Consider the following 14,321-nt stretch of genomic DNA (forward strand, 5'->3'; position numbering starts at 1 on the left):
CTTTCGAAGAGACTACCATGGTGTTTGGTCTTTCATTTTACATTATGTATATTTGCTTTAACCATTGCAAAATAAATGTATGTTAAATTTTAATATTAGATTTTATGTGAAATATCCGAGTTTTAATTTAGTTGGTTTTTTTCAATAAACTTTGTACTATTTTGTGGAGTAAATATCTCTAACTATTAAAGCACTTCATGATTGTATGCATTTACATCCTTTGCTTCCACTTGAAACATTTTTTCTATCTAATAATGTATGAAATTTGTTAAAAAGAAAAAGCATGAAATTTGTTTAGACCCTCAAATGAAAAGAGACTACCATGGTGTCTATTGTTTTGGCTTTTTCTTCCTTTTTTTTTATTTTTAAGAGGATCAACAGTAATTCTCCACTTGTTTTTTGATGTTTTAACTATATTATTTTACATTTCTCTTTGTGTTTTTCTTGGCCAAGAAAATAAAGAAAATGACGTGCGAATCTGTGCCGAATACGCAACTCTGCAAGAAATTTCAAAACAAAAAGATCAATTATTTTAGACTGCGTCAGATGACAAGAGAATATATTAATCATCCCACTATTGAATTGATCTCGTGGCTATACTTTAGTAAGCCATGTGAACTACATTAATTGTTTCTCCAGTCCAGGATAAAATTATTCTAACTTTCGTGAAGGACAATAAATAGGTGAAGAAAGGTCCAAGGCCGCCCCAGTTGTCATAGTTTCAGTACATTTTACAATTGCTAAAGTTTTTTCCTGTTCGGTTGTTACAAAACAATCTCAAACCTCAAAAGGAAAAGAGCTACTATTGTTCAATATGGATCCTTCATATGCAACAGGAGCATCCAAAATGCTGAAGGTTATCAAGTGGTTTATCAATCTCTGCAATTCTGAATCAAGTTTTCAGCAAATTATTTCTTGCTTTTCCTGATGCTTTGATGCATCTATTTACAGGATAGGAAACGCCAGCGGGAAGAGAAACGGTATAATCGGCAGCTCAGAGCTTTGTCAAACCTGCTACCAGGCTCAAAAGCTGAGGTACCACCAATTAATTATTCAACCAGATTACAGTTTTTCTTTTTCTTTGCTTTTCTTGAGAACCCTTTTATCCTTTACCCCTCAATTCAAATCTGGCATTTTCAATGAAGGAAAGAAAATGGGATTAGAAAAATTAATTTTCTTTTTAAGTTCAATTCCTCTGTTTGTGCAGTTGGATGAGGTATTAGTTGTTGAGAATGCAACTAAGTACATAAAGCACCTTGAAGAACGTGTGGATAGTCTGGAAAGACGGTTGGATAGTACTACTGGCGAAGAAGATGAGCAATCATCAGTTGTATTATCTGAGGATACAAAGTCAGACAGCGATTCTGATTCCTCTCTACCTCAAATTCTTGTGTACATTTCTCTAAGAGATGTGATCATCTCCATTCAATGCAAAAACCACAAGAATATCATCTGGGAGACGATTTCAGAAGTTGAAAAGCAGCAGCTCTCAGTAATCAGTTTCAATACGATGAGTTTTGGTCGTGCTGAGTTGGTTATAAATATTCTTGCTAAGGTACGCACCTCGTTTTGTTGTATCTGTTGCATGTTTGTATATATTTTTTTGTTATTAGTGCAGATTTTAAGGAACGAAATTATTTTTTTCAATGAAAAAGATAATATAGTTTATTTTAACCACACCCGTTCGAGGCTTAATCTTCTTGTGATCTCTTTTGTTCTAATGACTAAAAACCTCTTATTGACTTTTAATTGGATTGAGCACCTCAAAAATGGCTAAAACTTTTGTCGAATATATCTTATTGTTATCAAGAGCTATATTCGGGAAGACAATAGAATGATAACTTGAATTTTTATTTCAGATTAAGGAAGGAGCCTTGATCAATGCAAATGATCTTCGCAATGATATGCGCTTGATGATATTAAAGCTAACGAAAGATTAATAAGTCTATTTCCACCTGCAATATGTGTTTTTAGAGGTTAGTAAGTTTGACATTTTGGTTCGTTTATTACATGTTAATACTGTTTACATGTGCTTATTTGAAAATTAACTACTATTCATTTTTGATGAGCACTCAAATCCACCATTTTGTTGATAAGGAATGATTTTCTGAGAGGAAATTCTGTAGATGAACCTTAATCCAAATTTACATGCCCAAAAACCTTTAGCAGTAAGCCTTCTACTATTATCCAAATAAACTTTATTATTCTCAATAGAGCGATATTAACTTATCGACTAATCTCCCTTCCTACCCCACTTCTTAAATCCCATTATTTTTTTATTAAGAAAAAAATAAATACAAATGTAGGTTATCGACTTCAACCAGCTTAAATTACTAGCGTGGTTAAAAGTCATTGGTGAGCCTTTGGACAATAGTCCAGGTGTTTCCCCTCCCACCTTTCTCAATCCCACATCAATTGTGAGTGGTGTGTGTGTACTACTTAAGATTCTCAATGTGGCCTGAAAGTCAGCATGTCTTTTGAGTTGGGCCGTGGATTCCCTTTAGATAGTGTGTGCGTGTATTGTTTGCGGTTGCTGTGGGACTTCATCCAGCTAAAAAAAAAAAAAAAGAAACCAAAATTAACCTCTTCTAGTCCTCCTTTTAGACTCTGCAAGTTTTGGGCCTGCCCAAACCTCGTCATCCAAGCCCATTCATTCAGAAATTTGGCTGAAGCCTCAAGGCATTCAAGTGGCCCACCAAACATTGCCGTGAACAATTGATTAGCAATATAAATTATATCCATAGTGAGATGATTGATTGGAATTTTCCAAAATAATCCTCTAACTAGACTACGGCTCTATTTGATAACCCGATTAAGTACTTTAATTTAATAGATTCAGATTTTAATATTTTAAGTTGCGTTTGATAATAACAATTGAACATATGAATTAATTAAGTGGCACTGAATTTTTTATGTAAAACTTGTTCCCAAAAATAAGTGATAAGCTATTCACTTATCCCTTAATATCATATACACTCAATATATCAAATGTAGTACTTAATAATTCATTAACTTACTGAATTCAGACTTTAAATCTTATATTTCAAATTTTAATTTTTAGATTTTAGTTTTATTAAACGCACTCTACCACTCATAATTCAGAGGGTAGTTTATCTTGACAAGCCAGCTTTTGAGTTTGTTGGTAAGAGATAGTATTGGTTTTGCTACAATGTTATACCAATCCAATTGTCCAGAAAAAAAAAATATGAATGGCCCAATTCGAGCCCATCTGATGTGCCCCAAATCCGGATGGTCAATTTTGGAAAAAATAATTAAGAAATTGATTTGAATGGTCTAGATAAACCAACTTGATGTTGTTTAATCTGGATCACTAATAGTTACAAAAGTTCGTTATCAAAAGAGATATTAAGATCGACTAGCCCTTGATCCTAACTCGTTAGTCACAATCAACTCGAATTTATGCTTTTGCTCTCTTCTATAAGAGAGATTGAAAGGCTTCATCAATAGTTAAAAAATGCTTTTAAAAACAACCCTTATATCAACAATTAAAAAGTGCCCTAGATTGGGAGATCGCAAAAGGTTTTTCACCTTAAACTTGGTGTTAAAATCAGAGAGTTTTGTAATCCACTTTCCTTTGAAATCAGTAAAATCTTTCTATGTTGCGTCTTATTTCTTGTCCACTTATGAGGCAAGGAATTTGCGTGTGCAATTCATTTTTGTTGGTGTGCAAATTCGCTGCCTCATTGGGTTTTTTCATGTTATTGTTGCAGGACAAAGAAACTAAACGAAAAATAGGGTCAGGCTTCTCCGAGATGGCCATTTTAGATATTCCATGGTCAAGTGAATACTAATAAATAAGTTCCATGCCTTGACTGAAGTAGTACTAGGTGTTTTTCTTTTCTTTTCTTTTTTTTTTCCTTTTGGATTGTGAATTTTTTTTTTTTTTTTGTAAATAAAAGGTGTTAAATTCAAGATCTCCTACTTACAATATTTCTACCTTACCATCCAGTCCAATCCTCCCCTTGATTTGTGATCAATTACAAGAACTATCTTATGGTAGTATGTATATGGCAGAGCCTACTCTGTGGTTCATTGATTGTCTATTCAATCTTTAAGTGTTGCTTCTTCCATTCCCACAATATCTCACTTACAATCCGATTCTCTCTTCTTCTTTTATTTTTTTTTCAAACCAAGAGTCAAAATATGAATGTGTTCAAGGAGAAAAAATTTCTCCGATTAGATTTTAATACATAGAAAGATTTTTTACATGCGACAACTTCTACAACATTTTTTTTCATCCTGTTTTAATAGGAAGAGGGACCCCAACAAGGTCTTACGAGGGGTTAAAGGAAGAAGATCCATCTTAGATTAGAAGAGTGCACCACTCTGTATCTTATGATTTTTTTTTTTAAATTAGTTCTTAGTGATTAACTTACCAAAAGCAAGTTCCTTAAATTTTAAAAAGGATTTAAGAATACTTGGGGGTCCTAATCAATATATATAACCTACCATATACATGTACATGCTAACACAAAAAATGATTGCTCCAAATTCCATTAATTAATGCGTGGAGGCCCAATTTGGCGTGCTGTCGAGGAACCTGTTAGAAAAACTTCTTACATGCATCGGAAGAAAGTAATCAATAACTCCCAAATGACCTTGACTATCTTAAGAACCCAATGCACCAATTCAACGTAGGGGTGTACATAAATCTAATCAATCAAACACGTTAATGTTAAAACTTATTTGATTAAATTAATGAGATTGAAATTGTATTCAAACTTGACTTGTTTATTTTCTAAGACGAATTCAAACAAGTTTTTATTGAGTTGAGTTAAAGTAGCTTGAGCTTTTATATCCATAAATTTCAATTTTATACTAATTAAGCCAAATTCGAGCCGAACTTAATATTTTACTAAATATAAAAGGCGGCTCAAGCTTGACGTGATTAGTTCATAAACTAAATTCGAATGAACTCTTATCAATCTAAGCTTAATTGAGTATTGAATAGTTTAGTTTATCTTTCGGGCCTAAAAATTCAAGACAATTAGATCTAATAATGATACTCACATAAGTACTATTTCCACAAATGATACTTTCTCAAATTATTTGTTGTATTTAGACATGTTAATAGGTTAGGTATTATTACCCAAACCTAACCCAAATCCATACCTCGTAACAGAATCATGGACGCGGATAGAATCTGGTTTTATATGATCAATGCTCAAATCCCAATTCAGACTAAGACCCTACCCAAACTGATATGTATATACGAGGAAAAGGGTAGGAGGTTTAAATACATGCAAGTTTCAACATTGAGTACGGATAAAAATTTTCAAGCAAATGCAATTTGATAACATTTCATAATTTTACTTTATAATTTTTATACGCAATATTCTTAAATATTGATTCTAATTTTTGAAAATGGTAATTGGATTGTATTTTTTAATTTCATATGTTTTAATTATTTCTGAATTTAATTTTTAATTACACTTTGTAAAATATCCATGGATACTATTTGGGTCCCAAAACCCATGACAGTCCAAGTCTGAATTTTTTTTTTCAGACTCATGAGGGTTTCGATACAGATATGGATAATAAAAAATTTGCTAGCTCTGGGTCTGGATCAAGCGGATATAGCCCGGGTCTTATTTATTAATTATTAATGTGCTTAGTTGTATTAACACTTTTTACTAGCATTGTAAACCTTGCTATGATACTTACATTTTAAAGTGAAACAATATTATTGTTCACTAACAATATGAAAAGAAAAAATTTTTAAATGTTAAAGTAGCATTATTTTAGTGTCAATTGATATGACAATGTCATACTTTAAATGCCCAAAATAGATTTAAAAAATACACAAAAATGCCGCAAGACATACCCCACACATGAAACGCCCTCATCATCAGCCTTCCTCACCTCTCCTCCATTCTAAAAGATTTTCCTGCTCATCATATGTGTTCTCGTTTGTTAAGAGATTGCAGGTGTTTGCTGGACCAATTCAGGGGAGTGACGACGTCGCACATCTTCCGTGAAGGGAATCAGTGGGATGACTTTTTGGCTAATGTAGGATGCAAGCAAATTGGTCTGACTATCTTGTTTGAGCATCCACCATTTTTACTTTCTTGTTATCTTGTAGCCGATAGGCGGATGGTTGGTCATGCGCGATGGTGTTGTAACCAACCTTCTTATGATTAAAAGACTTCATTTTAAGATTGGAGAGAGAGAGTAATCTAAGTTTCTAGCATACGCACATTCTCTGTGTCTGAGCTTTCCTGATACAAAGTTACAATGATGAACATGAAATGTTTGTAATAAGAATCTTGAATTTGTACTTGGCTTATTATTGGGAGGAAAATGAACTGATGGATGTTCTCATTAAATTTGCAAGAAAGCAAGTGGCAATTTTTGTAGACTGTTCACAAAGGTTGTTGGCTTTGGCAGTTGTGAAGCAATACAAATAGCGTAGGCTGATAAATTTATGTTCAAGAGTAATCTTGCATAAGAGTGACCTAGTTACCTGTCCAATATTTAGTGAGCTGCATAATAGATCAGTGGCGGAGCCAGAAAAAATTTTCAGTGGGGCAAAAGCAACTCTAAAATTTTTTACCTACTCTTTTTTTAGTTTTTTAAGGAAAAAAATTCACCAATAAGTACAAATGATGCATATATTTTATGAAAAATATCAAAAAATAAACTCAAAATTATTAATGTAATAATAATTTTATTTCAAAAGCAAACTAAACCATTTACAATTGCTCATAACGAGTTATCATATTTTGATAATGGTTTACAATCTTTTCATTTTGAACTTCACGAAGTATATTTTTCTCAATATAAGTAACTAAAAAATTATCCATCCAAGTGTCTTCCATTTTATTTTGTAACCGATTCTTCACTATATTCATTATTGAAAAACCTTTTCTACGGTAGTTGTAACAACAGGTAAAATCAAAGACAACTTTAAAAGCATATAAACCAATAGATACACAAAATTTCAGGGGGCACACTTGAAATTACATCAAATTTTTATAGGTATTATAGAAATTTAAGGGGGGCAATGGAGACCTATAAACCAATAGATACATAAAACTCCAGGGGGCACAATTAAAATTACATTAAATTTTTATAAGTATTATAAAAATTACGGGCCCCACTGCCTCCAGTGTATATCCGCCACTGTAATAGATGCACTCCTAAAACCATTCATGTGATGATGTGTTTTGGGTAATATTTGATAAATACATATAGGTAATATTTATCATTATCACATATACAAGTGATAATTTATGTGATCAGTCCATAGTAATAAAGTTGAGAGTATATGTTCTCACAAGTTGAGAGCATGAGATCTGTGCTCTTGATACTTTATTCTAACATCTTTCTAATCTTAAGATTATTAATTGGATAATAATATTTCGGTAAGATTGGCAAATATTATCTCTGCTGAATTAAGAGGATGATGAATCTCAAACATTATATGAAACCATTTAGATAAACATGTGGGTGTTTATAGGAATATAAGTTTACTAAATGTGACTCGAAAAAAGAACACCAAATGAAAATTATTACCAATCTCTCAATTGGTTGTTCTTGATTACTGTTTGCACATGTGATCCTTAAATTAACTTGAGATATCATAGTTGTCTTTTATATGCTTCTCATACTTTAATAGTACAGTGTACTTATGTTCTAGTCAAGAAAATATAAGTACCTATCATTGGATATATCAAATTATATATGGAGACATGTGAATGATCAATACGGAATATATCACCATTGCTAAAAGGGAGAATATTTTATGTGATCTTCTAAGATACAGCTTAGAAGTTCTTGGCCAATGAGAACAAGAGATTAGAAAAGAATTTCTAATTTTATAGAATTTATCTTGTAGATTAGGCACATATCATTAAGTCTAGGGGTTTGATAGTTATTCTATACCTAGACCAACCGTGATATTATGTGACAGAAGAAAAAAAATTGTGTCGTAACTAGAAAAGGTTCGCATATAATTTGTAAAATCTGGTTGTCACGATATACTGCTGGATGTCACTTGTGACAAATGGTAAATGAGAAATAATTAATTCAATTGTTAAAGAATTATTTCAATAAGAGGAGTTTTAGTTTAATTTCGAAAACTAGATTAGTTTGAACCAAGGGGTGACACACTTATGATGTTAATATGTATTATAATGGAAGGAGAGATGGACTGAGTGGTACAGGAAGAAGGAATATAAGTAAAAAATTCCAAATTCGAGACCTTTTACTGACAAAGAAAAAAGTAATATGAAGAAAAAATGGCTTAGTTATAATTAATTAATTATTTCTTATTGAGAATAGGAAATTATCCTATTATAAATATAGGCTTTAGGGCATCCAGTAATGCCGTAATTCTCTCTTGCATCCTTTTCTCCTCAATCTCTAAAGAGTTATAGGTTGGGAGAACTTCAAATTCCAAGATTACCTCGAAGTGATCAATAAACGTGCTACAAAGGTAACTAGTCTAATCTTCTTGTGGTTTATTTATGATTTTGTATTATCATAGAGTTGATTCTATTTCTGGGTAAAGGAAGTAAAATTTTCAAGTTTTCCAATGGCGTGCAAGTAGTTTTCTGCATCAATTCCTTTCATTGCGCAGTGCTGTTGAATTCTTGGACCAAGTATGGTCTTGCATAGGCTATGACAACAAAGCCAAGATAAATGAAATTGTGAACCCCGACTCAGGATTCAATTGTCCCACCAAGTTTAACCCCAACATTGACTTCAGAGACTCTCTAGTGAGCACTGGGAGACTTTAAGCAATGCCTAAATCCTCATTTTGATCCTTGCAGCTAGAAGTTAAGGTGTTGCTTTCTTCAAAATATGCCTTATGTCTAAATTGCAGCTTCAACTCATCTGTTTGATCCAGAAATATCCAAAATGTATCCCTGTACTGTTACGTTTATTTTACTGGATTTAAAAGTACTTTAAAAAATCACTATGGCACATCTTATAACTTTTCTAAATCATGCACTTATTTTTGTCGAGACTGAAGTATGTAAAAGACAAGACCAATATTACAGACAATATACCATCCAAATTGCATGAAACTTAGAACAGAACAAGGAGACATACTGATACTTTATTTCTTTTCACCAATCCAAACTGCATTGTACTATTGTTGTTAGACCCGGACCGGACCGGCCGTTTGATTGGGTCAACCGTGAACCGGTCTTCTTCCCGAGCTGATTTGTAGCATAAAATCGTTTTGGTAAAAAATCAGTCAAAAACCGATTAAACCAATGACCTGATTCGACTGGTTGACCCAGTTCTCAAACTTTTCTTTCTTGTTTTTTTCAAACATAATTTGAGTTATCCAAATTGCAACACTTTCATTTATTAATAGGAGTATAACAACGCTACCCACTTAGCGTAAATATCAAAATCACTCACTTTCCTGAATGATCTCTAAATCAAGATGTTTCATCCATATCATCTTATCAATTTAGCATTAGTGATTCCAACTTGCATTAACTTGTTTTAATTTAGTTTTTCAAGTAGTTTTGAAAAATGGACATATTTTAGTCATGAATTTACATTTTTATATTTAATTATTAGGTGTATATTTGATTACAAGTCTAATATTTTTGGAACATTTTGTATGATTGGTTGAATATAACCAAGAACTTAATTTCAATATTTCTAAAACTTATAAAAATATAAAATAATTATAATATCATACTGATGTCAGCGAATTTTTAAGAATGGTCTAGCTGCTCCAATCAGTTGACCCCTAATCCAATACGTTAGCTGAGTCGTTATTTGGTTTGAGTTTAACAACATTGCATTGTGCAAGTCATAGGCGATCCACAATGCACTTTTCATAGTTATAATATCATTCATAGTTATAATATCATTCTGGATAAGCCTCTATAACGGATAAGCAAGCTGGAATTGCGCTAATATTGTAACGTGGGAAGCCTCCTTTCTGTAGAAGTATTTTCCATTCAGGTTCAGTCCTTTCCTTGCCTCCAGAGGCGTGAGCAATCATTACCAAATCAAGTTTCATCCTAACGCTGTCAAATAGCCCATCACCGTCAGGCTTTAAGACCACATCCACAATGAAGATCTTTCCTGTTTGTTCTGGTATTGCTCTTCGACAGTTTTTTAATATTTTCACACAGTCGTCATCATCCCAATCATGCATTATCCACTGCATTGACGAAGAAAATGATGCAGAAAAGGAACATTCATTGATCAGTTGGTTAGAAATTTAATTTCACAAGAGGTGGAACAAATCATGGCTACTGTATCAAGCTAGAAAGAAAAAAAAAACTTGGAATCAACAAATGGCAATTCCGATTGCTCAAGACAATATAGACACTATCAATGCGAACTTGATAATACAGTCATACGGAATTTGACACATTTGCAACAACCGTGTAAATGTATGTGTACTGTTTATTCAATAAGAGTACTAACATTTTAAACTTGAATACTAAATATAATTGTGCATTTGAATTGTTAATTGTTTAGTTCTTTCTTTTTGTTGTATTATTCACTCTAACCCTTTTTTTTTTGTGATGTAATAAATGTTAATGAGAAACTAGTTGAAAAGATATGAAGCCGTGTTTAGATATTTTAAGGGGATAATTTCACAAACCTCCCCTGAGGTTTATGACAATTTCATTTGGCTCCCATCAAGTTTTACAAATTACACTAACCTCCCCTGTCACCATAAAATGACTATAATGACCTTCACTTAATAAATAATTCATAGTATAATGAAATGAAATTTAAAAAAAAAAAAGCCTGACCTCTTTAACTATCCAATTTACAAGTTATAGCTAATGAGGATTCTCTCTCACTTACTATCACTCCATTCTCATCCATCAACCTTTTCCTCCTATAACTCGCTCTCAAATTACCACTAACCATTGCCTATAATTGCAGCCAATCACACCACAAGTGATCCCTCAAACTTTATTATATATTCCTATTCCTCCTTTCTTTTCTTTGAAATTGCCAAATCACAAGTTTAATTAGGGATTAGATTTGATGATTGAAATAAAATTCAATTTCATGGTCAAATTAAAAGGAGATGAAGAGGCACACAATAATAATGGAACAAATAATGCAATCATTGGCCAAAAGAGGAAGAGGGATTGAAATTGGTAAATTTGCTAATTTGTCTATGATCCATCCAAAAAACTTTTTAAGATGTTAACAAGTATATTTATATTTCTTTTTATGCTTAACAATTATTGGTTGTGGTTTCGCTATGGAAATAGAGTTTTTTCTCTATATTTAAGACGTTAACATGGTTGGAGATTTACTAGTAGGCTAGGTTCTTGTGTTTTGAGAAGGTGTGGGCTTTGGGTTTGATGTTTGGGATGTGATTAGTTGTAAATAAAATTTTGATTTTTGGGAAAATGAATTTTTTGAATATCTCTATAGTCATAATGATGCCTTTCCTTTTTCCAAACTTGATTAATCCCATCCATGTCTAAATCTCTCCTAAGGATAATATGACTCATTTAGTAGGAGTTAAGCCACTTATATGGAACCAAACCATGGCATCCTATATTGAAAATTATGCAAACAAAAGGGCAGTTGCTTGTGAGTTTGACCATTCCATGAAATCATATGGTGAAAATATTTTTGAAGAATGAAACAAATCTTTAGAATCGAATGCATGCTTTGGGAGAAGTAATTTTATGACTATGACGATGGAATTGCTTGGGTTTAGAATTTGGAATTAAACTATTTGTTAGTATAGTGGGTTTGGTTGAAATATGAAACAATGCAATTGGCAAAATAAATTTTTTTTATTTTCGTACAAAAAGGGTAGTTTAGGATTTTTGAGAAAAAAATATAGGTTTTTGGGCCTCTATTGTTATATAAATAGTAAAAGCAAGGGAGGTAGGTGTAATTTAATATACTTGAGGGGAGGTCTCTGCAATTGTTAGAAACCTCAAGGGAGGTTTCCGTAATTATCCCTATTTTAAAAGAAAGCTTTTCTAAATTGTCTGAATAGCTGAACTGGAATCAACTCTATGAATTTGTATTTTGAAGTTCTGTGCTTCGAGCTATCATGTATCACCCCAAAGTAAGAAATATAAAGGTGAAATGAGAAAACAACAAGATTTGGCAGTGATTTTCGCAAATATTAATACCTTCATGAAGATGGCTTGAGCACTAGGGATGGCATCAAACATGTCACCACCAACATGAGAAACTCCATCATACTTAGGTGCTGTAGCAACAACATGTGGCAAATCAAAGTTGATTCCTTTGATATGTGGATAAGCCTTGACAATCTCAGCTATGGTTGCGCCAATTCCACCCCCAACATCCACAAGTGATTCCACACCATCCCAGTTAGCACTTTTAAGCCCTGAAAGAACTGCTTGCACTGTAATCATCCCAGTGCATTCCATCCCATCATTGAAAATCTTGTTGAACTCAGGGTTTTGTGATGCAAAATCCCATATCTCTTTTCCATGAGATTTTTGAAATGCAATGCCACCCTCTCTTACACAAGCGCTCAACTGATGCCATGGACTTAAAAGCCATGGATGGTTCTCCATTAAGATAAACGGAGCTAAGCTCAACGGATCATTGTTATTTAACAGCCAGTTCGAGGCTGGAGTAAGGTCGTAGAGGATGGTGGAGGGAGTGTCTCCACCGTGTCCTGGTCGAACTTCACTGGATGTGAAGATCTTGTTCCGGACTAACAACCTCATGATTCGTGCCAGATATGGGATATTTGGGGATGAAGAGTTGGTGATATTGGAGGAGATTTCGGACAGGGATAAGGGACGGCCATGGAAGTGTATAATGTCAGCTATTTGAAGCTCCACAGCAGATTTTAGGGCCATGGAATCTACAAAGCCGAACAAATGTTTCCATATCTTCGCTTGGCCATGAAGAAGTTTTGATCCTTCATCATTTGTGTCCATGGTGTCTTTGTCTCTCTTTTCCCTCTCCATGTGGCAAATGAAGAAGGGATGGGGGAATTTATTTGAAATTGCTTGCTCCAAGCACGAGAACAAATTAATAACAGCTATTTGTTTTCCGTACTGTGAGATTATAATCTAATTGTCGCATATCCCACGGTTGAGTTGTCTTTTCATTTTCGCTTCTTCTCCGTCTCCCCTATTATGCTGCATTAAACCCGGTGAATTAAAAATTTAACAAAATTATTTGAAATAATTTACTATCTAAAAAATATTATTTCCAGCTTACACATGGCTAGTGGCACCAAATGTAGTTAATGAAACAAGTTACGGGCTATGGTCCACATGGTAGAGTCCATGTTGGCTTTTCTTTTTTCCTCCCCCTTTTTTCTTGTGAAATGCTGTCCATGTAAATTATCTCTATTTCTTTTTTAAAAAAAATGGTGTATTATATAAAATTCCGAATGGTTCTATAATGGGAATAATTCATTGATGACCATTGTGGCATTCCAAATAAGGCTTTGTAGCTGCTAGTGGTAACTATAGAGTATGCTTACTGTGGCATTCTTGATAACGTTTTTTGTAGCTGCCAGTGGTAACTATAGAGCATGATTTGTAGCCAGGATCGGCTGGTGTCAAGTTTGTCTTATCTTTTTAAATTTAACAAAAACAGATAGAAAGACTTTTGTCCTTTTTCTTTACAATTGATGGTTTATATTTGGATCACATTGCTCAGCTTAATCTAGAGCCATAGATTGTTCCCTATCATTCCTCCAAAAATTGTAGAAAAACGGCTCTTGCTATTTTCTAAGTGCACAATTTCTATGTCAGATTTTTCCTAGTTCAAGCGATACATCGGCGGAAGCGAATTGTATTAAAAGTTTTGAATTTTTTTTGTTGCGGTATAATTAGGAGGAAAATATATTGATGGATATTTTTCTTTTCATTTCACTGGAGCGAACGTTTACATGTAATTGTCAAGTAGTCAACTCTTTCTGTTTCCTAAAATTTCTGCACATGTTTTGTGGTGCGACTTTTGTGAGATCCCATGGAGGTTGTTCCTATCACGAGGGCAAGAGATCTTTTGAAGAGAATTGATATCTCTCGAAAATACAAATCGATGACATATTATTTCGTTATTATATAACTAAATCAAATTCGTAACTGATTGTTGTAGAATCTTCAACTGCCTCCATGGATTGGATAGTCTTTGTAATCATATCACTGTGAACGTTCGCTTGTTACTGTCAACTAGTCAACTCCTTCTGTTTGCTAGAGCCATGCGTATGAATTCTGGCGGCTATGACTTTTGTGAGTTTCCATGGAAGTTGTTTTCGTCACGACAAGAAGGAATATTTGTAAAACAATTAATTTCTCTCACAAATGTAAATCGATGATCTTTTTTTTTTTTTTTTTTTT

The 14,321-nt window shown here is 33.3% G+C and overlaps 2 protein-coding genes across 4 annotated transcripts; one reads left to right on the top strand and one right to left on the bottom strand.

Moving 5' to 3' along the window:
• The first annotated feature begins 665 nt into the window (after window positions 1-665).
• Window positions 666-6,320, top strand: LOC113706597 (transcription factor NAI1-like). Of its 3 annotated transcripts, none has more exons than XM_027228523.2 (5): window positions 669-856; window positions 952-1,035; window positions 1,208-1,555; window positions 1,860-1,976; window positions 5,949-6,320. In XM_027228523.2, exons 1-4 carry the CDS (start codon window positions 815-817, stop codon window positions 1,938-1,940), a joined length of 555 nt encoding a protein of 184 aa, XP_027084324.1. In that variant the 5' UTR covers window positions 669-814; the 3' UTR covers window positions 1,941-1,976; window positions 5,949-6,320. The 3 variants fall into 3 exon arrangements, with proteins under 3 accessions (XP_027084326.1, XP_027084324.1, XP_027084323.1); XM_027228522.2 differs by lacking the exon at window positions 5,949-6,320 and adding an exon at window positions 3,732-4,091; XM_027228525.2 differs by lacking the exons at window positions 1,860-1,976; window positions 5,949-6,320 and adding an exon at window positions 3,732-4,091 and having other exon boundaries at window positions 666-856.
• Window positions 6,321-9,790: 3,470 nt separating this feature from the next.
• Window positions 9,791-12,915, bottom strand: LOC113705453 (xanthohumol 4-O-methyltransferase-like). Its single transcript, XM_027227304.2, has 2 exons — window positions 12,120-12,915; window positions 9,791-10,156 (listed from the first exon to the last, which is right to left on the bottom strand). The coding sequence occupies exons 1-2, from the start codon at window positions 12,903-12,905 to the stop codon at window positions 9,857-9,859; spliced, it is 1,086 nt and encodes a 361-aa protein (XP_027083105.2). The 5' UTR covers window positions 12,906-12,915; the 3' UTR covers window positions 9,791-9,856.
• Window positions 12,916-14,321: the final 1,406 nt, after the last annotated feature.

This window comes from Coffea arabica, chromosome 8c, assembly GCF_036785885.1.
Source record: "Coffea arabica cultivar ET-39 chromosome 8c, Coffea Arabica ET-39 HiFi, whole genome shotgun sequence".
NCBI classification, from domain to species: Eukaryota; Viridiplantae; Streptophyta; class Magnoliopsida; order Gentianales; family Rubiaceae; genus Coffea; species Coffea arabica.